General features: G+C 35.9%; 1 protein-coding gene and 3 long non-coding RNA genes across 12 annotated transcripts in view; 1 reads left to right on the forward strand and 3 right to left on the reverse strand.

Moving 5' to 3' along the window:
• LOC116732075 (myelin-oligodendrocyte glycoprotein-like) overlaps positions 1 to 26921 on the reverse strand; it is an 82968-nt gene extending 56047 nt beyond the window's left edge. For 3 of the 9 annotated variants that reach the window (XM_032582021.1, XM_032582017.1, XM_032582018.1), the window contains exons 1-2: positions 26743 to 26915; positions 22992 to 23342 (exon numbers count right to left, since the gene is read on the reverse strand). In XM_032582021.1, the coding sequence (XP_032437912.1) occupies positions 22992 to 23342; positions 26743 to 26827 (436 nt within the window). In that variant the 5' untranslated portion in view covers positions 26828 to 26915. Of the gene's footprint in view, positions 1 to 22991; positions 23343 to 26742 lie in introns of all 9 variants that reach the window. The other 6 variants (XM_032582023.1, XM_032582016.1, XM_032582019.1 and 3 more) reach the window with 4 other exon arrangements.
• LOC116732085 (uncharacterized) lies at positions 6090 to 8740 on the reverse strand. Its single transcript, XR_004341706.1, has 2 exons — positions 8486 to 8740; positions 6090 to 6559 (listed from the first exon to the last, which is right to left on the reverse strand). It is a non-coding gene; the product is annotated as an uncharacterized LOC116732085 (long non-coding RNA).
• On the reverse strand, positions 20518 to 21936 carry LOC116732082 (uncharacterized). The gene is made up of 2 exons (XR_004341703.1): positions 21455 to 21936; positions 20518 to 20555 (listed from the first exon to the last, which is right to left on the reverse strand). It is a non-coding gene; the product is annotated as an uncharacterized LOC116732082 (long non-coding RNA).
• LOC116732086 (uncharacterized) lies at positions 25331 to 26711 on the forward strand. Its single transcript, XR_004341707.1, has 2 exons — positions 25331 to 25609; positions 26261 to 26711. It is a non-coding gene; the product is annotated as an uncharacterized LOC116732086 (long non-coding RNA).
• Positions 26922 to 27199: the final 278 nt, after the last annotated feature.

A 27199-nucleotide genomic window follows, 5' to 3' on the forward strand; every position in this document is an offset into this window, starting at 1 on the left:
CTTTAATAGTCGGGCTTGAGGCATTTGGTCGACCAGGAGGCCATTTATCAAGGTTACCATCCAGGACAGTGTTGAAATCACCTCCCATAAGAATTATAGCATTTGGCCATTTTTTTAACCATTCTATAAGGATCTTTTCAGCTGTGATAAACAGCTTATCGTTATCTCTTTTATTATTGTAACCATAAATATTGGCACAAATGAAATGACGATTTTCATAGAAAAAGAGTTGAAAAATAAAGTGACCCAGCAAATCACATTCAGTAGAAATAATATTCCCATTAAATCTATGTTTTAAAGTCATGACTCCTGCAGAGCGCTCAGACCCATGAGAAAGCCAAACAGAATTACCCCACTGGGATTTCCAAAAAGTAACATCATCAACTGTAGAGTGACATTCCTGAAAAAAACAGAAATCAGATTTAAAATTTTTGGCAAACAAGAATAATGCTTTTCTTTTTAACATATTGCGCAACCCCCTGGCATTAAGAGAAATAAGCGAAAGAGATAACATATAAACAACAGAAAAAGTAACTTAATGAATGAAGGTATTTATAGACGACATAAACACCGTGAGTCAGTACCTTATTAAAGTTCCAGATCTCAGTTTGCAACCTAGGGTAAAGTTCCAAAATAGTGGACCCATCAATGAGAATAGACTTGCAATTATTCTAGCATTGGAGTAAACACTGCAGGTATCTCCACCCCGTTGATAAAACCACGACCTCCTACGAAGTAGGCAGATTTTCCCTCTTCACGAGCCTTCTGGATACATGGCCAAAGCTTCTGGCGGGATTCACGGTCTTCTTTACAAAGGTCTTCGGTAAAACGGAGACCATTTCTCTTCAGGAAGTCATTTCCCTTAGCTGCTTTCCATATGGAATCACGATATCTCCTCGCAATGAAGCGAATGATGATAGAACGAGGGCGGGAGTTGGCAGCGACCTTTCTACCAACTCGATGAGCGACATCAATGAAGATCTGAAGCCTTTCTTTATCCTTCGGAAGAATCTCCTGGCACACCCGCAACACCTCCTCCCGAACATCCTCCTTCTCGGTCTCAGCGACTCCATGAAGTCTGAGGTTCCAACGACGACCATAGCGCTCCATCTCAGTAACACGGATTAAGCAGGACGTTGTATCTTTCTCATTGAGCTCCACTCGTTTTTCCACTGAGTTAATTTTCATTTTAATATCTTTGATTTCTTCTAGCATACTTCCCAGCTTTGTTTCTAAAGCATCACTTCTCGTGTTGATCAGGTTAGCAAGCATAGCAATAGCATCATCAGGATTTGAGTTGCTATTTGTTCGTAACATATTTGGAAAAGGCTTCTTGGCAACAGGAGGCTTACTTGGAGTTACCGGGAGCGGCGGGAAATCCTCTTCACCAATCTCCGGTTGGAGAGCCGGACCGACATAGTCGTGGTCTTTCTCATCAATACCAGTGCAGGTTTTTTCCAACTTGCTGTGGTCACTAGTTCTTTTTTGGGCTGTTTTAGGCATCTTCCCGAGAGTAAAGTAAACTTACAAAGTAGAAAAGTACTCGACTGAGCGCTTGTACACTCAGGAAAATTGCAGAATAAGAGTGCTAGCACTGAGAGCACGGCATAGAGTGACTTACGCTGCCGCCATCTTTTCGTTCTCACAGGGACAAAATGTTGGGAACCGGCATTTTGGTTCCTGTTTGTGGTTTTTTTTCCCTTCTGCTCTCCCTGTTTGTCTGCGGTTCCTCATTTCATCCACCAGAGGGCGCCAGAGGCTGCACTAAGGGATGAGTGTGCCAGTGATTCAGCGCACCTGTTGTTCATCTTCTAATCATCCTGAAGCTTAAGAGGAGCGGACGGAACTTCAGCGCCTGAGTGTTTGCCAGTGATGGTACCTCGAGCCTCTCTGCGTTGACTCTCTGTGATTTTGCTCTCTGAGAAATACCTAGAGTAATTTCTAGTGATGGTGAGATGAAGCCTCATGAGGCATTGAACCACTTGAGCCAACTGGTTCGAGAAAGGGTTCATTTCTTGAACCCTTTCTTGATACGCGCTTTACGGAAACGCCCCCTCCATTACTCGACACACGCCTCGAAGCCTCGGCACATCACGTAACATCACTAGTAATTTCTCCTTGTCTTTCCCTCTCTCAGGTGTTTTCCTCGTGACACTGAGTGCTCTCTTTGTGAAGACCCAGCTCTGGCCTTTTGGATTTCCACTCCTCGTGACGCCGTGGAATTTACCCACTGGTTGCCCGAGTCCTACAGTCATCTCCTCAACCAGATCACAAGCAGTTATCGGAGATTTCCCCAGCTGGCACTCAGATCGCTAATCTTTCTTCCTCCACGCTCAGAACTTACCTGTCCGCCCTCCACCGCAGCCTCCGCTACCCTGCCCAGAAATCACCCAACTGTGTTGTCCTTGGAAACCTGGACCGCCTCACAGCCGCAACTAAGGTGGACCAAGACCCGAACCGGCAATTACTCTCTCCCAGTCTGAATCTACCATCTGATGAAGTAAGACCAGTCTAATTCTGTTCACCACTCACTTTTCCCATTACCACAAACTCATCATCTCCCTCTGTTGTTCCTTAGTAAGCAGACGACCCCATGAACCTGTTCCTGGATTCATTCTCTCTCAAATGATCTTATTTTGTGCAAATAAAATCTCTTAACTGATCATTATTCTCCTGTGCTTGTTCTGCATGTGGGCTAAGAACTTAAAACCCATTATGACACAAAACACTGGAGTCAAATGGTTTAATTACCTCCTTGTGTAGATCGGTTCTCCAGAGCCTTAATGACCTAATTATTCTAGTCAGATGGTGCAGCAGAGGCACATCTAAAAGTTGCAGGGCAGCAGCCCTCCAGGACTGGAGTTTGACACATCTGGTCTAAAGTGAAATAAAAGGAGCCTTAGTTTTACTCGTCAAAGCGCCACTGATTTGGTCTGTTTAAGCCTGGAACTCAAACCAAGAACTGGGGGCCAATGTGCAAATCTGTAAGATAAAAGCTGAAAGACTAGTTTGTTTTTCCGTCAGTTGCATGTTGAAACGACTTCAAACATAAATATGTAAAACGGGTCAAATTTGTTTTCTGTTTGTGCGTGCTCAGTGGTAAGGTATAAACCTTTATGACCTATGACCCCATGTAATCTTTGCATCAACACCAGATCAGTCCTTCACACTTTTTGAAGCACATTTTCAGGTGTATTTTGGCTCTTCATCAACTCCAGTGACTGTGCTTACTGACCATAACCCTACTGTCTACTTGTCTCAGATGTGTAACCATAAATACAGGCTGATGTCTAAAAACACGACTGCAGGTGATCACACTATTGTGTTTCTCCAGTTGAGTATAAGGTGATTGGTCCCTCCATGCCAGAAGGATGATGTCGTCCTGCAGTGCCACGTGGGGCCTGAGCTGGACGTCACAAATGAGACAGTGGAGTGGAAACTCCAGATAAACTTGGTGCATCGGTATCGAAGCTGTAATGACGATCCCGACTTTCAAGGTTGAAGGTCTCTTCCGCAAAGAAATGGTCCAAGGAAACGTTTCTCTGAAACTAACTAATATAACTCAAGAGGATGCAGGAAATTACACCTGCAAAGTTTCAAAACTTAAAGCTCAAGTTACCCTGAATGTTGGTGAGTTCTGTTCATTTAAAGCAGATAAACCAAGAAAAATACAACATTTGATTCTTGTCATGTTGAAAGTGAGAGATAAACTTTCTTTGGATTTTATATGAACTAACTCAGAGTAGTGTAAAATTGTGATTTTGGTTTTTAAATATTTTTTAAATGAAAATATTCTCTACCCACAGAGAGACAGACCCTACACAACACAGTGTGTGTTTGTGTGTAGAGGGAGGGTTTAGGGATGCAGCTCAACTTACCTGAGACGTTGTAAGTTGAGCATAGCATGCCATGAGCCACGGGCATGCTATGCTATCAGAACGGCTATGATCACCATTGTTCTTATTGTTTTATGTAAAGCACAACATCCTGAAATATATGCAGATATGTAAGTTAGCAACCAAACCAACTTTGACTTGTTGTAATGATCCTAAATATATAAAAAAAAGTCTCATCTTACCCCAGTTTCCCTCTTGGGCTCTGATTAATTGACTTCCAGCAGAGACACATCTAAAAGTTTCAGGACAACGGCTTAAGGTCTGGATTTGAAGAACTTTTTGTTAAACCATCTGCTGGATCTGTTTGGTGTGCAGTGATATGTTTTCTGCCACAGACATTGTGTTTCATGTTGGTTTACATGTTTAGTCTAACTCTCACCTGATCATAGCACCTTATTCTTCATGCTGTCTTGTGACAAACAGACTTTAATGTGTTTCTTCCCATTGCTCTTCCAGAAAGTATTGCAAACAATAAGGAACTGAGAATCATTCTGGTGCATTACAGGTCCCACAGCATCACCCTGATCACCATATTTGTATTTCTGCTGGTGTCTATTTTGATGCCAGATGCAGTCTTTCTTATTTATTAAACAGGGGAGTGTCTTCATATCCCTTTTTTGTGAAATCAAAACTGCTCCTGACACAAGAAGAAATCAGATTTATCATATAATGATTTCTTCACTGGGCAGAATATTCATGTTCTCTTTTTTCAGAAACCAAGATCTGACCTACAGGAGTAACATTTTGGCAACATGTCGGTGGCTTTTTCCAAGTAATGGTGGTGCTTTTCTGTTCCAGGTAAAGTAGATCCTGATCACCAAGAGGAGGATTTAGAAAAAAGCTTATCAACAGAAACAAGTGAGTATATCAGAGCCTTTCCAAGGGAGGAGAAAAAAAGATAATTAAAGTTTTCCACAGAATTCTGTATTAAGAACAGATTTTTAACACTGAAATTATGGTATAAGAAATAAACATAGAAATAATTAACTGTAGAAAATCACATTTGATATGCATTTTATAACTTTTGCTTTCTTCCAGTTGTCACAATCGTCATCGTCATCGTCGTTGCTGGAGGATTTTTCTTATGGAAATGTAAGCAAATGCATTTATTTTCTATAAAACATTAAATTTCAACAAACATCAAATACGTCATGTACAAATCAGTTTGCTTGTGATGTTATATTTTAATGGCACCTGTTACTAATGTATGTTTTCAGTCCTGATGTTTGATGGTTGAACAATAACTCTTGTTATTTTGAGTGTAAAAAAGCAGCATCATCTACATTTAGCTGTATATTTATGCGAAATCCTGTGTTAACAGTCTTTGTTGTTACCTTGTATTGTCTAGGTACGGTAAGGAATGAGACGGCAGGACAAAGTCAAGAACATGAAAGCAAAGCACTACCTGGACCCGGTTCTGATGCTGAACCCAGAGGTTCTCCTCTGAGGCATCGAAGCTCTGGTAACAGCACCACATCACCAACATGAGGCTGCTTGCAAAAATTCAACAAATAATCATTTTAAAATGTATTATTTGCCGTTGTTTTTAATGCGCTGATGTAAATCTGTGAATTTAACTTCTTTTCATGAAAATATTTCCCACTATTAATTGTTTGCAAATGAATCCACTGTTGTAAGAAATCTACTAAAGTTACTTGGTTTAAATTCACTATATAAACTTATTTAATGGAAAAAACACACCTTGCAGAAATTAGAAAAAAACAGATTAATCTATAAATAAATGGTAAAAAGTATCATCAGTTCCATCAAAGATGAAATAATTACAGGCCGTATTTCATTTTGTACAGAGTCTGTCGAAAACATGATGGGGTTAATTAAAGTCAGTTGTGATTCTGTTCAGGTGTTGCTAATGGAAAGGGGAAAATGGTTTTCTTCTGTGCTTGGTTTTGAGTCATGTCTGATTTATTTGGCTCTAAATGAAAATGGCAAGACAATGGACATTGTGAAGGGAATAAATCATTTATGATTACAAGTCCAGATGAAGATCAGAATAACAAATCTTTACTGAGTGAATCTTCATTCGGTTCATAAAACCGAAGTCTATCAGGAACAACAGTAACCAGTAGTCTAAAGATATTTTCAGATATTTGCACTGGGAAGTGGAGCAAAAATACTTGGTAAAATATTGTGTTTTTGTAGTGTACTGGCTGGGACTTGTCTCTTCTTCTTTTATTTTTTATTTTTTTACATTAAGTATGTTTTCTTAATTTTGGTGAATTGTTGACCAAATGTCTTTTTTTTCTGAACCAACTTAAAAGTCAAATTCCTTCTTTGTTACCTGAAAATGTAAAATTCTCACCAAACTTCATGCAGTGGTTACATGTCTGTTTGCATCATAAACACATGAAATCCATACAAGACATTGTTTTAAAATGTTCTAATATGTTCTGCTCAGTATCATTTTGGAAGAGAAACCTGCTTAACCCTGCACAGACTTAACAGAGGAAACTGGAAATAAAGTAAAATATTTGATCTGGGTTGAGAGGACCAAATGTTTTCATCTAATGTGATTCTCAGGCTCAGAGTCTTTGGAGCCTCACAGTAAGAACAATAATGACAGAAAGTGAAGCAGAAATAAATAGCATATTAACAGGAACTCATATTCTTAAAGAGTTTTATCCTATAAAAACACAATCTTTAATCTAGATTATTACTAGTTAGAAACTGTGTACAGTGGGCCTACAGTGGCACAAAACTAGTGCAAGTAAAATTAAAATGGATTCACAAGTAGATCAACACAAATACATGTAGCTTCATGTTTTGGTTTGTTTTTCCTTTGACTGGCTGCTAATAACAGGACAAACAGGCTGGCTTTGACAAAATGGCCGCTCTGCTTCCTGCTCCATCTTAAACTCTGTGGTTACATTTGTACAGGCAAATATATTGAATTTGGTTTGAATAATATATTTTAAAGAAATGCAACAATGTTTTTAAAGGGTTTTTATTTTCAAGAATCAAAATTTCTCAGCTTATATTTTACAACATGTAAACACATTTATTAATACAACAGACAATGTTTTAGTGTTTTAGAAAAAACTAAAAACAAAAACAAGAAAAATACAAATTATTTTTGTAATATATACTTTTTTGTTTTAGATGAACATGTTAACTAGCAATGTGATGTAGCTGCCAGTCACTTTTCCCAAGCACATGCTTACACTCTGTTTCATACCACCTTACAAACTTATTAATATTTAAACTAATTCTCTATTTGTTTTCCTGGAAGATGATTATTTACTAGTTTAGCACTTTAGTTAGTTAGTCAAACAAACGTAGAAAAAAGGAGCAGATTACATAAAGTGACTTTAAATTTAAATGTCCCAGACCAAACACATCCTTGTTGTACCTAAAAATCTCACTAATCATCTTGGCACATTGCCGTTGCAGGGCGGCGCGGGAAGCGGTACAGATGAATGAAAAAAAATAAAACACCGTTACACTAAAGTGTTTCACTGTAAAGATGGTTTGTAGTGTGTTTTGTTGCAACTTGAAGTGTGAAATAATCTTAAGTGGAGTTTGAAAACAAGATATGTGTTTAGGTTTATGTCTGGTTGAACGATGTTTGTGCAGAGTTAAATTTTGTATTTTTTTTGGGAGGGATTTTATTGTAATCCATAGGGGGTTCCAGAAGAAAATCTTTGGGAACCACTGCTGTAAATAATGACACTTTTAATGCAAAGTTGCTCTAAAAGTTGCATTAAATGTCTATTAAAATGACAACTTTGCATTAAAGTGTCATTATTTACAAAATAATACAAAGATGGAACTTTTAAAGCAACTTTTAGAGCAAGTTTATATTAAATGTGTCATTATTTACTGAATGACACTTCATGACAACAGTCATAGACGTTCATGAAGACTCCTTCAGGTTCATGACAGGGTCATGTCAGTCTTCCCCACCCGTCAAATAGTGTTACAACTTTTTCTTCACATTAAAGCCATTTTATTAGTCTGAGGATAAAGCAAATAAAATAATCCTGATGCTTAATATGATGATAGGAATTTCACTGTTCTTTTCTACAGTCCCAAAAGAAATAAATGAATTTGACAATCTTTCATCTTTTCCTTTTTTTGTTCTCAGGCTAGAAACAGTGTCAAAAGTCACATCAGATGAGTTTCAGACTGGAACCTCATCTGATGTGAGTTTCCTGTCGGTTTAGTAGATTTCGGTTTAGCTGGAGCAGGAGATCACTGAGCTGAAGAGGAAAGACGCAGAGCTGGAGCAGCTCTCACACACAGAGGATCACAACCAGTTTCTCCTCAACTACCCCTCACTGCCAGCACTCAGTGAGTCTACACACTCATCCAGCATCAACATCCGTCCTCTGAGACACTTTGAGGACGTGGCAGCAGCTGTGTCAGAGCTCAGAGACATAATGCAGGACGTCCTGAGAGACACATGGAGAAACATCGAACAGGCAGTTGCTGAGGCTGAAAGTTCACTGACAGAACCAGAACCAAAGACCAGAGATGGATTCTTAAAATATTCTAAAGAAATCATTCTGGATGCTAACAGAGAACACAAGAAGCTGTTATTATCTGAGATTCAACCCCGGAAAAACTTTAACGACGTGACAGCAGCTGTGTCAGAGGTCAGAGACAAAACACAGGATGTCCTGAGAGACAAACGGAGAAAAACGTCAGTAAGATTCATTGAAGTTGGTGAATCAGAACCAGAACCAAAGACCAGAGATGGATTCTTAAAACTTTTAAAAATTATCACTCTGGATCCAAACACCCTAAACAGATTTCTAATTTTATCTGAGGGGAATAGAAAGGTAACATTTGTGAACCATAAACAGTCTTATCCTGATCATCCAGACAGATTTGATGGTTTTTGTTATCAGGTTCTGAGTACAGAGAGTCTGACTGGATGTTGTTACTGGGAGGTGGAGTGGAGAGGAGGAGGATCTGTAGCCGTTTCATACAAGAACATCAGCAGAACAGAAAGACTAGGATCCAATGACAAATCCTGGTCATTATATTGTGACACAAACAGTTACACATTTTATCACAACAACATTAAAACTCCACTAGAACGTCCAGTTTCCTCCAGAATAGGAGTGTACCTGGATCATATAAAAGGTATTCTGTGTTTCTACAGCGTCTCTAAAACTATGACTCTGATCCACAGAGTCCAGACCAGATTCACTCAGCCTCTACATGCTGGGATTAGACTTTACTTCTCATTTTCCTGTCCTGATGGATCCTCTGCTGAGTTCATTAACCCAGAATAATCAGCACTGATTTGAGGTCCAGTTGGTTAAAATGTGTATTTTAGTTTCCATTATTGTTTTGGAGAGATCATTGTTGTCATGTCTTCAGTGTCCAGAGACCAGCTGTCTTTATGGAGCTACTTTGTCATCTTGTTTGTTGTTTTGTTGGAGTTTGTTTGGGTGCTGCCCCTCCCTGTTTCTGATCAGCAATGGAGGCAATCACTGCTCAGGAGGATTTTTATTCAACTAAACTAATTACATTTATTGCTGTGTCACACTAAACGTGACAAAGTAATAAATGTTGATGACAAATCTTGTTGTAAACTGTGATTATCATCATCATTAATCATCAAATAAGGACATCAGTCATTTATTGGACAAAGATCAGATTCTGGATCAAACTGTGTCAATAGTCGTCTTGTGACTCAGATTGTAAGCTCTATTTAGTTTTAGACAAATATCTAAATAAAGTTGATTCCTTGTTTGAATATAAAATGACTCTGTCTTATTTTGTATTTTGTTTGTGTTTTATTTTATTGCCTGTCAGTAACATTTCCAAATATAAGAAACTGCTGGTTTTCAGATGAGAATAAAGTGAGTAGATTGATAAATCTATGTTGGGATAAACAGATTAATAAGTTGGTCTCTACATAACTGTCCAACTCATAAACAGGAGGACTAATTGTTTACATTGATTTCCCCTCTTCTCCCTCATCATCAGCCATCTTTATTTTACAAAACATTGGCCTGAATATTATACCTGTCAAGTTGTAACCATAGTTAAACCGTCCCACCACTCCATCCTATGTTCAATATCCCTTACATTAGAAGACTGGTTTACAAGAAATCTAAAATAATTACTTTTCAACCACTTATAAAGCAGAATTAGTTGTTCAGAATGTGATAGCCCTACCTTTGTTGACAAATGCTGGATATTTGCATGTAAATTGTATAATAGAGCCTAAATGAAAACACAAAAGGCATTTGAAGAGCATTTATGTGCATATTCATGAACCATATCTACATGATGTAATCCCTTTGAGTGCCGTTTCAGGCAGAAATTGCATTTCACTGGGCAAACAAGACAAACCTTTGTTGTAACCGTGGCCATAAAACTGTCATTGATGTAAACATAATTTGTCTTTAAGAACTAAACGACCAAGAAAGTCATTCAAAACCACTCTAAGCTCTCGAATCAGTCTGAGGGTGCTGCGGCGACGCGCTTCCTCGCGGGGGCGCGCCCAATCTCAACCAACCAGTCTGCTTTGTCTTAGGCACACCTGGTTTGTTTGTTCTTGCAGGTACAGACAACCTGAGTGGCAGTTCTCGCGAGGCTAGTGTCAGAAGTACAATACAATTGTAGACTCATTTCGAGAACAGCTTCAGACCGGCAGAAAGAAAACACGTGTCTACAACAACCACTATCACTACATTGGGATGACCCTTTTCAAGAAAAACGCAATTTTAGGAGGGATCCTGGTGATTTTTTTGACTTTTCTGGAGTCAGTTGGCGGTAAGTAAAGCTTTTTTAACCAACTGTCAGTGAATCGGTTTGGGCTGTTATAATTCACATTTCGACATATTTACCATTCTACACTACCTAGAATGTTGGTTACCTAAAAACTAATTATTGACCTCCTTTTTTTCTACCGTATATCAGTAGTGACGTAACACGTTTTGGAAAGGACGATCTGAAAATTATACAAGCTTTGTCGCCTGCATTACTCTTACTGGAAAGGTCGATGCACATTTCTATCGATACTTGTAAATCTAACTAAAAAGTAAACTTCAAGTGATGAGTTCAGTCGATTGCGTCTAAATCAAGGGGAGTTTAGCTTTTCCAAAATTCAACTTCCAGAAAGTTCTAGAAACTTCCAAGTACTGTTTCCTCGCTCCAGCAAACAGGAAGGGGCGGGGACAGACCACTGTCAGTCTCATACCTTATTTGGAAATGGGACCATTGCTTTCCGGAAGTGAAGAGGGCGCTATTTCCTATATTAATTAAATGAGATAAACAATTCTTTTATACATTATAAATAATATCTTTATATTTCCATTAATCATAGGAGGAACAAAAGAAATAAGGAGACATGAACAACAACATGATCATCTACAATAAAAATACCATTTGCAATGTATACATAAGAAATTTAACTGAGCAAAAGTCAATAACAAACAAATGAATTAGGTACACAGAAGAATAACAACCAGGGTTGTTAAACAGATGCAAGCAAAAATTCACATTTTTGTTTTTACGGTGCCATGTATATTATTATTATACTTTTTGTTGATAGATTCTTATATATAGGAAAAAATAAGATGAAACTATTTAGTCTATCAACGTGGAAATTTTCCTTCGACTCTAAAACATCTTCTTAAAAGATAGAGTCTCTGAGAACAGTTATAGATAAAAGATAAAGATTAAAGATATAGCCAGTGTTTTCAGCAAAGTTGAGCTGACTGTCCAGGAATGACCTGAGGAATTTAAAATTTACCACAGTTTCAACAGATTGGCCATCAAGTAAAACTGTAATCACTTTCAGGTCTTGTTTAGCTCATTTAATTAGCTCTACTTCCTTAAGAAAATGAAAAAAAAAAGGTGTTTTATAAGATAATTTATCTTTTATGATGTCAGTATTGCCATAATTAATAGTAAATAATAAAGACTTTGCGCTATTCTGATTTAGTAATGTATAATGTAATTTTATTAGTTGTTACCACCCCCACGCCACTAGAGGCAGTAGCAAGCCCAAAAAGATGTGACTAAGGAGCAGATTTAAAAGTACACATAAAGCTACAGAATTTGTTAAAAACTGTGAGCTTCGCTGAAGTAAATAAATGAGAGAAGTTCAAATACATGCTGAGAGTGAAAATCCTTCCTAAAGATGAAGATATATCACAGATTTCGAAAGAAAATAAAAACGGGAGACCGTGGATAATATAGGAAATAGCGCCCCCTTCACTACCGGAGTGCAATGGTCTCATTTCCAAATAAGGTATGAGACTGACAGTGGTCCGTCCCCGCCCCTTCCTGTTTGCTGCAGCGAGGTCCTTCTTGAAACTTCTACCTGTTACCAGCCATTTTTAAATGTTGGCAGGAAGACCATATTTAGGGTTGTGTGTAAATAAAAAGGCATCAGTTTGGTAGAGTTTAATAGGTAATAAATTAAAGCTTTACTAAATGAGATTTGAATTTACGCATGACTGGTGGGGATTAGAAGAAGTAACAATGTGGCTTGATTAGGTTAAAAACGTAATGATTACTTCAGGAAGTATTATGTTATATTTCTACGATTGATTTTAGAAAAACTGTATTTTTATTGCAGATGAAGAATAATGAATTGTCTTAAGCTTTGCTCCTGTCACATCTTACTTTGTGCAGGACATGATATTAAAAAATACACACAAAAATAAGTATTTTATTGCCTTATAACAGTTGTCTTGTTGACATAAACTAACCTGGAAATAGGCAAAAACCATCCCCGTCAAATTATAAATAATAATAATTTTAAAAAAGCATTTTTAGTATCTTCAAATATGTATCCCACTATGAATAAAATCTGAGCAATTAATTTAAAACAAATAATTTGGTGTGCTCAAATTTTATTTGAGCTATTCAGGAATCTTATTTTTCTTAATGTATAAGCTTAATTACATTATTGATAAAGTTTCAGGCTAAAACATAGTTAAATATAACTGAATAATTTTGAAATGGAAACATTTTTCAGTTCAGCTCAGCTTCATATCCCAATGGGAAACCAGTTTCTCTTTTAGGTTTAACAGAATATTGAGGAACCTTTAAGAAGCAATGACTTTCTGTTTCACTTCTAGAGGTCAACCAATATTATCTCAAGGGCAATGAATCTCATGTTCTTACGGTCAGCGTTTATGGTTCAAATCTTTGAATGCTGTTACTATTGTTGCCTCAAAGACTATTAGATTATTAGGTAACTTTAAATCACTGGGATTCAGGACAGGCAAGAAATGACTTGAACATCTGAGTGTGAAATTGTCAAAACTGCAAACACAAGAGGTTGCAGAAGCGTATAAAAGGTTCACATCGAAGTTTTATTTTTTCTATAATCAGTCACTTCATGGAAAAAAAAATACAACAGACATATTTTGTTTTTGTCCATATATTTGTTCAAGGTGCATCAATAGCTGACAGTAAAACTTGTTGTTTGTGAATTCTGTTTCAAGGAAACTTTCAGAAAATTTCAGTGATTTGTGCATCTCAGCAAATCAAAGCTGCTCCTGGTGAAGATGTCATCTTCCAGTGTTCTGTCAGTACTGAGTGGAATATCAGAATGTCGGTGGAGTGGACCAGACCGGACCTACAGCATGACTCAGACCAGTATGTGTTGGTGTACAAATCCCAGGATGTGGACAAGAGCCTGACGATGGAGTCGTACATCGGGAGGGTGTTTCTGTTCCTTGAGGAACTACAGAATGGAAACGTATCACTAAAAATCACCAATGTGACAGTCAATGACAGCGGGAAGTATGAATGTTTTCTCCAAAGTCTGGGGAAAAGTGTAATAGTTGAACTCTTGGGTGAGTAAATGTACCTGCTGAAATTTTTATTTATTTATTTATTTTTGGATAGCAAATGGTTCTGACCCAAACTTTTCTATAACAGTCTCAGATGGAAAAGACAACACTTCAAAGTCACAGAACAAAACTGGCATGGAGTCCAAAGGTAAATCATGCAACAGTTCACACTCATTGTAAAAATAGCTTTTCAATTATATATGTACAATTATTTAATCTTTTTTTTTATTTTCAGTTGAACGGCATTGGTGGCTTGTTGATGTCTTTTCTGCTGCTGATAAGGTTGCTCCTTATGCTGCTGCTGCCGTTGTTGTCGTTGTCATCGTCATCGGTGGTAATTACCTCTTTAAAAAATGTGTAAGTCAGACAGCAGTGAAACCCATTGCATTCTGTTTTCACCGTCCAGATGTTCATATTGATGATAAACCTCTGTTCCATTTGTAATGTTTTTCAGAACAAGAAGAAGAGTTTGAATAAACTGACTGGGCAGGACTCTGGTGAAGATGAGACCAATGAGACCAGTATCCCTCTTACAACAATCACAATAAACCATCATGAAACATAAACATGTAAGTCTGATCTAAATGTTTCAAGTTTTCAGTGGTTGTAGTGGCATCATGTATCTGGGCAGTAAGTTGGAAGCATAAAATAGCAAACAATGTATTTTTTATTTTTAAAATGAATCTTTCTGCATTTCTTCTATTTATCAACTGCAATCATTTTGAGTTTTAGCTGTTATTGTGGTTAAAAATCAGCATGGTTTGGAAATTATCCATGTTGGCTTTCTAGTCTGTGTTTGAACATGGTTATTTTATGTAATGTTTAAAATATTGAATTAAAATATATTGAAATAAATCCCAATTTATATATTATTCCCTGTAACTTTAGCTAAAAATAAATGAAGTGCCTGTACAGCTGAATCAATGTTACACAGCATCAAAAAAGTGGAGATAAAACAATAGGAAAAGTTGTCATCAATTAGGTTAACTGCTTAATTATTATTTTCTGTTTTTTGCTCTGATTATTAGAGTAATATGTTTTTATATGGTTGTTTTAGAGAAGAACAAGAGCAGTGGTCACATTATTCAGCAGCATCAGGCTGACAAATAAAAAAAACTGAAGTGACATTGAATTGTTGCTTTGCACTTTAATATTATAATTTGTTTTCATTGACTTTAATGAGTTTTTTTTCTCAGGGACTTTTAATTCATTTAACTTAATTGCAGAATATTATTGTGTTTAAGGTTAAAGTTCATGTAACATACAGATTAATGACAAATGGGTCAGTTGTTCTCATAACTGTTTTTGTTGACTATTGCTCTGTTTGAGTAATACCACTTGATTAAGCCTTTTCTAGCATTTTACACCAAAAAAAATAATAAAAGAATTTGTAATTATCAAAACTGCAATTTCCGGATTGTACTGGGAGTGAAAAAGCTGTATTGGGACATCTCTAATATTTAGCGTATGTTAAAATGGACGGTCTGCTCGCTGTGATTCAAGCTCAGGTTTTAATCTGTCCTCTTTCTGCTGACAGTTGTTCATGAGAAGGATGTCAGACTGTTGAACGTCTCAAGACCTCAGGATGGTTTGCGTCTGTGGAGACCTGATTTCAGAGAAGAAGAAAGAAAAAAACAAAAAAAACACTCAACACTGAACTTTCTTCATCTTGTCCCAGTATTTATTATTTTCACCTGCTGGCGTCAAACAAGATCCAGGTGAATTATGACTTGGACGACACCAAAAACCAACAGTCTCTTTCTGATGCTTCTGTGAAATGTTTACACATTTTACTGTAATTTATTTAATGTTGAAGTTTAATTTGTATTAAGGTATCTTTTTAGACTTTTTTAAACATTATTTATTTTTGTACACTTATTTTACATTCAGAGGAGTTGAAGAAATTCAGTGGAGCTATTAAAAAAAATTCTATCTTTGTATTCAATATTGATGTGAGGAAAATGTTTACATATTACACTAATCTGTTGAATTATTCTGTAACAGATTTATGAAGATTCAGAGATCAGTGTTATATTTTTTAAAAATATGCATTTTTTAAAAATGTAAAAAAAAAACTTTTAAATAATAATTTTTAAAAAAATGTTATTTTTTTTTAATAATCTGACAAATGCTATTTAGAAACACCTGTTATTGTAAAAGTAACATTTTGCTTGTATATATATATATATATATATATATATATATAAATAATCTTAGCATTTCTTAGGAAGAAGTTATAATGGATGGTTTAACATTAGATCTAGTATTTAATGTTAAACTAACATGTCTAGTAACATTACTAGACATGTTAATGTTACTAGATATATATATGTTACATGTATCTAGTAACATACATATATATACATGTATGTTACTAGACTTTTTAACATTAAATAATGTATCTTAATTTTGGTGAATTGTTCAATTTATTTGACTCAACATTCAGAATTCAAAGTCAAAAATACTTATTGATTCCAACTTAAATGTTGTTGTAACTCATAACTACCTATAACTTGTTACTTTTATATAACTCATATTTGTAGCTTCATGTTTTGGTTTGTTTTTCCTTTGACTGGCTGCTAATAACAGGACAAACAGGTTGGCTTTGACAAAATGGCCGCTCTGCTTCCTGCTCCATTTTAAATTTGTTCAGGTAAAACATCTCAGGTCTGAAAACACATATTGAACTTAGCATGAATAATACAAAATACAACAATGATTTAAAGGGTTTTTATTTACAAGAGTCAAAGCTTAACATCAGTTCACATTAAACAACAAAAACATTTATTGATGCACTAAACAAAAACAAAGAATTTAAAACACACAAAAAAATATTTTTTCTAATTTCTTTGGTTTAGAGGAGCATGATTACTAGTAATGTGACATTTCAGTCAGTTTGCTCAATCACCAACTCACAGTCTGTTTCTTACCTCTAGACAAACTCATTAGTACTTAAACTAATTCTTCATATTTTAAGTAAAATGAAGAAAGTGCAAATCTCCCTAAAAATCCCACTAATCATCTTGACCAGCATCCACTGTCTTTGTGTTTATTATTTATTTGTTTATTATATATAAAGAAATAAACAAAATCATGACTGCACTGGAAATACACCAGATGTCAGATATTTAGCTCAAACATAACAGCCAATCTCAACCTACTAGAAATCATAAAATCATTCATCAAGTTTATTTGTATAGTTGGAATAAACTTCAGCATCAAGTTCATTTCAAGCTGCTTTTCCTCATAAAAACACAAAAGTACAAAGTCATAGAAACAGTCAACAATGGAAACGTTACATTTTGTCCAGAGCCATCGCTGCACATTTCATTTTATTTTTAATATTTCCAAAGCAGCTCTTAGCAGGAGGCTTTTAGTCTAGATCTAAAGTGTTTCGGCTGTTTTGCAGGTTTTTTGGAGGTTTGTTCCAGATTTGTGGTGCATAGATACTAAATGCTTCTTCTCCATGTTTGGATCTAATTCTGGGGAAGCAGAACCAGAACCAGAACCTGAGAGGTCTGGAGGGTTGAAACAACAGCTGTTTAAGCTTCATAAGTAAACATCAGTCAGTGTATTTATATGACAGGTTAGCAGCACTGATGTCTTTTAAAATGATCCCCCTTTAGTTTTTGCATTAAAACTATTTTATTAGTCTGAGGAAAAAGCAAATAAAATAATCCTGATGCTTATTTTCATGATAGGAATTTCACTCTTCTTTTCTAAAGTCAAAAAAACAAACAAATTAATTTGACAATCTTTCATCTTTTCTGGTTTTCATTCTCAGGCTAGAAGCAAAATAAAAATGTATCAGATGTGATTTTCCCCTGTCAGTTTAGTAGAAAGATTGTTATGTTTGTATTTACTCTGGATGATGAATGTTGGAAAGCATCAACATCTCAGATGTTTTTTCAAGTAAATAAATAAATTCTCCCTCCCAGCATGAACCACTTTGTGTTCCTGGGTCAGATTTTCTTCTAAAAATCTCTTAGATGTCAGAATGTTACATCCAGGTAGCAGAAAACTTTACAGTTTAGGATTTATGTTTTTTTTCTTTTCTCTGTTTTCTGATAATAAAAAGCTGCTCTCATTTACATATCTTTTTCCTTTTTTGTCACCAGGAGGTCAAAACAACAACAAAATCTTCTAAAATTACAATTTAATAGCTGCTCATCAACACAGTTGAATTAGTTCATCTCAGGATTCAAAGACAGTTTCATTGTTTGCTGGTAAAACCTACACAGACATAAACAATATACAAATGTAAACATACACAGTATATGCCCTGCATTAATCTCTGAACGTTTCTCCCTGAGTTGAAACTTTGGTAAAAAAAAGTGCACAGAGTTTATCCACAAACAGGTTTATATATATTAATAAATCTAAAGGTTTTCTTCTGTGCATGTTTAATGTTGATCTGATGATCTGCAGGTTTGTGTCTTTCATATATGAAAACTGTGTTGACTTGTCTTATCTTGAGGTCTGTTTATCTGCATTTAGGTTGCAGCTCAGAAACTTCACTACTTGTTCCAAAGTTTTACTTTAAAATTTGACGACTATGTCATAAAATGCAGCGATAAGGTCAATAATTTGGGTTTGTGGTTCGATTCTTCTCTTTTAAGAGGTAACAAGGACCGGCTTTGATCATCTCTAAACTTAAATGTTTTTAGGTGAATTTAAAAGTTTTATCATTTAAAAATGCAGATGTTCATATCCACCCATTTTTGTCTTCATGCATTGACTCCTGCAATTCTCTGCTTTCTGGGTTACTGAGGAAAAGTTTTATGGATCTGCAGATGGTTCAAAACGTGGCTGCTTGTATTTTACCAAAACCAGGAAATATGTTCACAACATCTTTTCAGGTCCCAAAATCTTTACTTAGTAGAAAGTATTTTGTTTGTTTTTTGTTTTTATTTTGTAAGTTGTTACAAAAAATCCTGCATTGATAAGTTTTTACAGTTTCTATTTGAATTATGCAGCTATTGAAAATGAATTTCAGTTTCATTTTCCTTTTTCTGGGCAGAGAATCAAAGTGTGAAATAGAGGAACAGCTTCAATCTCTCCAGAAAGGTTTGAGTTGCAACCCAGGGAGCCGCCATGTTGGATTTAGATGTTGGCTAATTGAAAAACCTGTTTTTTAAAATAAGAGCCATTTGATTTCTGAGATGTTAGTAGGAAGTATAATGTATAAAAAGCACCGTTTTATTCACAGTCTTTAACTTTGCAGCAGCCATTTATTCCTACATTAACAGCCATTTTAAGCCAGGCTCAGTTCAAGCTGATGAATTTAAAAAGGCTCATCGGTTTGAAAGTATAAATGTCAAATGGACTAATCTCAACAGAACACTGGCCCAAAGTTAGACAAAGATAAGTGACTCTGGGAGCCTGAAGAGTTTGATTTACTTCACCATAAATCAACGTTTCTCAGCCTTGGACTTTGGACTCATTGTCCTGCATTTTCTCCCTGCTTCCATGTACCTGACTGAAATGAACAGGTGATTCATTTACCAGGTCCAGGCTATAGAAGCTCAGCTCTAAGCCTCCACTGAGTCCAGAAATATGAGACATTTCTTTCTGTTCTGATCTTATAGTTTGTGTTTGTATGGTTTGTGAAGCTAATTATGAACACAGTCTTTACGCTGACCAGACCATAATACATATTCATCAACAAAACTTCTCTACCTCCTCAAGCTGAGTGTCTGGAATGAAAAAGTCACTACAGCTGGTTTACAAGATCAAGTTAGTATTGTTATTATCTGTTGTGTCTATGGGCCTATTTTCAAAGTAATTGATGAATTTCAAATTTTTTTAAACCTTTTTTATGTTAGTAAATGACCCATGAGAACATATTTTAAGAACAATCTTACATAATGTAACTACAAGGATGCTTATAAAAAAAATAGTATCAAAATGTTCCTTTTTGCACATTCACTGTATGATGATGAATATAGAAATATTCAGGTGATTTGTTCCTACGTGAATGTATCAGCTTTAAGGAGGGAATAGTAAATATACACCACTAATGGACGTGGTAGAAAGGATGAACTAATGAATTCACTGCTGATTCATAAATTGAAAAACTAGACAGCAAAATGGTAAATGGACTGAACTTACATAGCTTTTCCAGTCATTTTGACCACTCAAAGCACTTTACACTAGACTCACATTCACCTAGTCTCACTAACAAACACACACACATTTATACACCGATACGCAGATCGGTAGGCAATTTGGGGTTAAGTGCCTTGCCCAGAGGCACATCGACATGTGGCAGGAAGAAGCTGGACTCGAATGTACAGCCTTCCAATCGCAAGACGACTACTCTACCATAGAGCCACAGTCACCCTTTGGTAGACTGTGTTATTATGACTTCATCTAGCAAGTCATAATAAAATCCATAAATATTTGGTTATTTATGTAACAAGAGTGTGAGCATTAAAAATAAGATTCACTGACAGAAATTAAATTAAAAACATTTTGTTGGCACAAGCTGGGGATCAAGTCTGTCAACTTTTGCATGTATTAAAAATACTTTTCAATAAAAATCAGTTTTCAAAAGCTGAGTAAGACACTAAACTACAGAAACAGTTATGGACATAAAATGTTATTTTTTAACTTACATGATTCTTCATCCTTTTTTTAATCTCAAAAAAAGATTATTAAATCTTTGATCTAATATGAAGGATTTGGTTTTGGGTTTAAGTCAGACAGTTTTTCTATTATTCACAGTTCTACACATGTACCAGTTTTCATACCAACAAGAGGTTGAAGAGATTTCAGATCAGGATGATTCACACATTTTGGTTTGGTTGTTCCTGGTTCTGTAAAGGTATTTGTTCTTCTCCATCTCCTTGGTTACCATTTCCTCTGTGATCTATGAAACACAAAACAATGTTTTCAATAAAATCATCTTCTTCTGATTGTTTGATATCCCAAAGTTACATTATTATTAAGATGGCTTGAATAGAAACTGAATTCTGTCATTTTTAGTTTTTCAAAAGAAAATTATCATCAATCAGCAAAAAATAAATTAAATTAAAGCAGTAAAGTTTTGACTGTTTCTGAAATTATTTGTCTTTCATTTGTTTCCAGATTCTTGTTGACAAAAATAAGACAATCCAGAAACTGAAGAATATTACAATAAAAACGTAAACATAGTCATATTAAATTGAATATGTAATGTATATTCAGATGAGGCTTGTCAGATTAAAAGAATCTTTTAAATATAACTTTCATTAAGGTAGAAGAGATGTCTTTCATTAAGCTCTAGTTTATTTTTTTAATTGGTCTGATGTAATTATAATCTTAAACATGTTTTAATTGGCTATAAGCTTCTCTGTTGAAGAAAACACAACAAAGAAGAGAAAATCTGAGTTATGTGTTTGCAATTTTTAATAGTTTTATTTATAGCATTTTATGAATGAATGTTGTTGGATTTTGTTTTCTTGATTCTTGGCTGTTTTTCTTTAGTGTTGTCCAGATCCGGGGCCACAGGTTGGTCACCTCTGGTCTAAACCTGCATATCACTGTTCAGGTCAGTGGGAAAGCTGGTGAGCCATGAGTAAACCAGTCAGGTCACCAGTTCATTGCTGCTACATCAAATTATCTAGTCAGTCAGATTCAGTCACCAACAAGGAAGTTCAGTTTCCTGGTTTGATGCTCAGCTGTGATGTTCAGTGACTGCAGTCCTGCTTAGTTTATCAATGAGCAGGAAAATAAAAAAGTAAATAATTAACATAAGTTAATTATTACATAATTGTTCCATTTCCATACCTTCATCATTTCTCACTTGTCCATTTTGAGACTTGTTGTTCCAGCATGGAAAAACTGTACACAACAGAAAGTAAACAACAGTGAATATTTAGCTTAACAATATAAATGAGTGACAATATTTAATTCTCCTTAACAGTTTTTGTCTGGTAAAAATGTTTCATCAACCTGGGCAGGCAGAAAGGCTACAATAAACAACAAAGACCTAAAAGAGACAAAAGTTACTCATAATAATTTGGTTTCTTGTTTTTCTTTTCTTTTCAGACAAACACCAACAGATATTGATAAATATGTGAAAACTGCATAACTTTTCTTATACATGTTTATCCAGACAGCTCCATGTTTCTGAGTTTTACTTCTCTTCAGCTTCAGATCAGTTTTTGCAAACTATTAAAAACTATATTTTCTATCAATTGGAAATATGCATTTATGGAGAGAATCATTAATTCACCAAAATCCTGCAAGACTTACAAAGACAATGACTGACTTACTTTGTTCACCTCTGTGGCGAAGTACATCAGGGCATTTGATGAAGATGAGGATGATGATGAGTGCCCCACCAACAACAACAACAACAACACCACCAGCAATAGCTCCACCATTAACTCCAGGTACAGGTCCTGTGACAATAAAGAAAAACAGGTTTTTAAAATTCCGTTTTTGAATATTTTGAATTCAATTTTGCATATTTTTGTTTTATTAATGAGATCAAAGTTGTGAACCAACAGTCACCTCATCATTCAGGGGTCAACATTTACTGCACCACACACACACACACACACACCAACACACACACACACACACCAACACACACACACACACACACACACATATTGTAAGAGCCTTATGGTTGAAATGAGCAGTTACTGATGTGGCAGGAGCACACGGCTTTGACACTTGGGTGGTGGGTGTGTCGAGGTGGGCGTGACTGTCACTAAGGTATGAATGGGAGCCATACTGGCGCGCTGATTGTATGTATGAGGAAGCGGGTGCGCCGGTGGTGGTCATAATTTCTGTTGACCGTGTTGTAATGTCGCTTATTGTTAGCCACATCGTATGGTTTAGCCTGGTCAGTATGTGTCAGTCCATGTAAAATCTGAAGTATGACAGTCAAGTGGAATAAATTGATGATTGCAACAACAACCTGAAGCGACTTGGAGTGTATTGAAGCACGCGTCGGACAGTCTGAAATTCACCGCGTTAACCCAGTGCGGCCCTCTACAATACCGCTAGTTTGCCGCACATTTAACATATTCATACCCCTATATGCAGATCAATAGGTATTTAGGAGTTATCTGCCTTGCCCAAGGGCACATCAACATGTGACCAGGGGAAACAGGAAGACAACAACTGTATCCACTGAGTCACAGTCGCTGTGCCAGAAACATCTGATTATCAGTTGTTAAGATATTTACCTTCATAATGTCCTTCAGGGTTTTCATTTTCTTTTCCATCATCTGTTGAGGAATCACATTAAGTGTTAAAGATATCAACATTTTATCTATTTTATCTTAAATGATTCTGATTCAATAAAACTCACCAACAACCAGAGTAACATGTCTCTCTTCTGGCTTATTATGATCAGGCAGACGGTGAACAAAGCAGCTGTAAATCCCTTCATCGTTCTTAGTTACGTTGGACAACTTGAGGGAAACGTCACCGAGTTCAAGCATTGCATGGTTGAGATAAGTTCGATCTTTGTATCTGTCGTCTTGAGAATCTCGTTCATCAGCTTCATTACGGAACAAGTGAACAGTTTTACTGGAGTCGAACATCCATTCGACTGTAGCGCTGCTCGCGTTAACCGGGGGCTTCACAAGACATGGTAGAACAACGTCGGATCCCACTTGTGCCTTTATTGGCTCTTCAGAACCAACAAGATTATATTTTCCTGGAAAGATAAACAATGCTTTTAAAATGACTGCACTCATGATGATGTTCAGTTTGTTGCTCATCTATTATCCTATAAATGCTTATAGTTGTGAAAACTCATGGGACAACACAGTATTATTGAGTTCTTTCAAAATAAAAGCTCACATTTTTCCTGTTTTATTTTTGTTTGTTCACAAATTCATGTCTAGTCATTATTTTATCAATCTCTGGAAAATAAAACAAGAAAATACTCATTTAATTAAAATAAATATCAACATTTTACCAGAAGAGAAAGTAGCAGCTATCCCATAACAGCTGGTGTTAAACCTGTTATAAAGGACAGGTATTTCCATAATTGCTAAAACCTGGAAAGCAGAGGCCTTATCTGATTTATTGATCAGAGTTTCTCCAAACCTTCAGTTTTAGTGAAGAGATCAGTTCCAGCAAACTGATCCATGGAAAGATCAGAGACAAATGAATCACACAGTCATTGTGAGGAGCAAAGATCGGCCTTTATGGTCTAATTTAACAAGACGAGTCACTGATCAATTTGTTGATGACAGTTATATTTTGAAATAATAGAAAAAGATTTCTAATTCAAGAACTTGGACCTCAAACAATAAAAACAAAAATCTAAAGAGGGTCATTAACAAGTTTACATCAGTAAAGGTGTGAAGCTGTGGACAGAGAAAGAGCAGAGCTGTATGGGAGACTGAGGTAAGTTAAGTCACCACTTCCTGCTGGGAAACTAAAAATCGTCTTTGATCATCAAATAGTTAGCAGTAGTGATGTTAGGTGATGTGCCGAGGCTTCGAGGCGTGTGTCGAGTAATGGAGGGGGCGTTTCCGTAAAGCGCGTATCGAAGCTTGCTTCATTTAGGGGAGGAGCCGAAAACGATGACGTCCGAAGCCTCGCTGCCTGGCTGTACCACGTGACTGCTTCGGGAAGTGGCTCAGAGTTTGGCGCGGGGTTTGACAGCTTTAGAAACCCCACAGGCTGCATTCAATATGTGGGTTGTTGTAGGCGAGTTGCGGTCAGTTGAGAGAGTGGATAGAGTTTTGATAGTTTGGATAGCAGAGTTTGGATAGTGGTTATTTAGTTTGAGACAGTTAGTTTGGTGTTTGGGGAGTTTAGGAGAGAGAGATAGATAGATAGATAGATAGATAGATAGATAGATAGATAGATAGATAGATAGATAGATAGATAGATAGATAGATAGATAGATAGATAGATAGATAGATAGATAGATAGATAGATAGATAGATAGATAGATAGATAGATAGATAGATACATACTATGTGGGAACATTTCGATTTGATAAGCCCTAACAAGGTAAGGTGAACTGAACATTTGCAGATGCATTATGTTTGCTTATGAGGAACTGTATTTTTCACTGTTTCTTATTTTCTGTAAAGGTGAGGTGTTTATTGTGCTCCAAGGAGTTGGGGTACAATAATAACACCTCATCCATGTAGTGTCAAAAAAGAGAAATCGTTTGAAACCAAAAACTGTGGAGAAATTGTTGTTTCTTAATAAAAATGCATGAAATCATCCAAGTTACACAAGCATTAGCCTATTCACTACCCCCTCCCTAGTTCCACAAGCACTTTCACTGTCCTCTGCCTGATTAAGCCCAGGCCATTTTTCTAGAGTCACAGAAAAACATTATTACACAACATGCCATATCACATGACACTACTATTTTGGGAATAATTACACACAGAGGATACATTCAAACAATATTTTATTATACACATATGTGTATACATAATTTATGTAGACAGATGATTTCGTCCTACACCTTTTGTGAAGTCATTCCCAAGAGCCATAATAGACAAAAATTCAATGCATCACACGTGTTAAGATACAGCTGGCTGTGATTATACACCTGGCCAGTAGGTGGTTTCGTGTGCACATGAAGCCTCAAGAAATGAACCCTTTCTGAACCATTTGGCTCAAGTGGTTCAATGCCTCATGAGGCTTCATCTCACCATCAAATAGTTAGCAGGAAGGCATCATTTAACAACGTCTGTGCAGGTAAGAACTTCATGGATAAACTTCTTAAAAATGTGTTTCACTCCTCAAAGTGAATTCAGTTCTTCATAAGTTTCATGAGGATTGTCCTTGGACTATAATAGATATTGTTATATTTGTTTTATATATCATATTTATAAGGTTTATTACCTCATAAACATCTTTTGATAAAAGATAAAAGTGGAGCATTTTAGCTTTGAGCATAAATAAATTCAAAATGGTAGCTTTGGAATAAGTTCAGCCATTTCTATTGTACCTATTGTATTTTATCAGTAGCCTACAAATCATAAATATTAATTCAATATTCTACATTTACAGTCATATTCAATAAATTGGAATATCTTTCACAATGAGTCTCGTTTGTCAGATTAAAGCTTCCTGTTGAAAATAAACTACAAGCAGATACCAAACATATAATTAACAATTGTTTTCATTAACTGTAAATAATTAAAAGAAACAAAGGCTTTCAAACATCCATCAGTGTGTAATTAATGTATATAATGTGTTTCACTTAGTGACATTGTGTATATGTGTGATACAAGTTGGGGGGAAAATGAAGTTAGAGAAGTGAAGTCTGTTGAAGCAGAAGCAAAGGATGAAAAGATAGAAAGACACAAAGAGGTAAAATGACAAAAGAGAAAATGTATTTTTAAAGACAGACTATGAATGTTTGTTCAAGGCTAAAATGGTTTTCTCAGATTCCAGGAAGTCTCAACTTGTCAAGTATATCACAGGAAACTGACTTTGGAAAAAGGATTCAGTTCTAGAACAGTGATTGCAATAAGAACAGAAAATATTATCCAATTAAATGAATTGTGTATAACAACTAGAATGTGCTTGAAAAAAGTGGGTTTTATTTAGAGAACGAGGAGCTGAGCGAGAAGTGGGTCGATTTGTGGGGAGGATGGAGTAGGTTTGTTTTTTTAGGTTTACAGCACAACATAATCCATACTCAGGATAAATGGAGACATGAGACATTTTTGGACAGGCTGTATTATCGAAGCAGTTATCTTTACACTCTTTCTAAATGTTTGAGGAGGTACAACATCCTGAAATTCAGATACACGTTTGCGACCAGACTAAGGTTGTCTTTATAGCGGCTCATCAAATGGCTGCTGCAGATTTGCGACACCATCTTTGAAATTAACTATTTATTTGCGGACACGAAACATCTATGAAAATATGGAGAGCGAGAGCCGGAACCAAACTACTGAACCAAACTTCCTGGATATCAAACCAATTCTGGGTTTGATATGTACCTGCTTATTTTAAATATACGGAAGTTCAGTAACTTTTAGTGTTATTTTAAGATATAACCGCTATGCTGTGTACACTACTGGGAGGAAACGACGAGTTTTCTTTTTCTTAAGAAAAACTGAACGTACCTTGATCTGAGATGGGCAGTAAACTGATCAGCCAGAAGAGAACCAGAAAACATCTCATGATGTGTTCCTGTCTGATGAAGAGCATATTTCTGACTTTCTTTTAAGTATTTAATGAAGATTTGATAAGTTGTCGAAATGGTCGAGATGTCGTCGAGTAAAAACGAAAAGATACTTCCTGTTCCTGTTTCATTGGTTTGGGCGTGGCGTGTGTGTGCTCATAGTCCCGGAAACATTATATATATTTCCGGGACTATATATATATATATATATATATATATATATATATATATATATATATATATATATATACTGTATTTGATAATGTCGTAATGAGATATTATAAGTTTAACAGTTCCATCAAACCTTTATGTAAAGTAGCAATAAAATATGCTTAACTAACTTTACTGACTTCACAGGATGTGAGCAATCACAACGTATCTCATGTCACAATGGATTT

Source organism: Xiphophorus hellerii, chromosome 14 (genome assembly GCF_003331165.1).
Source record: "Xiphophorus hellerii strain 12219 chromosome 14, Xiphophorus_hellerii-4.1, whole genome shotgun sequence".
Lineage (NCBI taxonomy): Eukaryota > Metazoa > Chordata > Actinopteri > Cyprinodontiformes > Poeciliidae > Xiphophorus > Xiphophorus hellerii.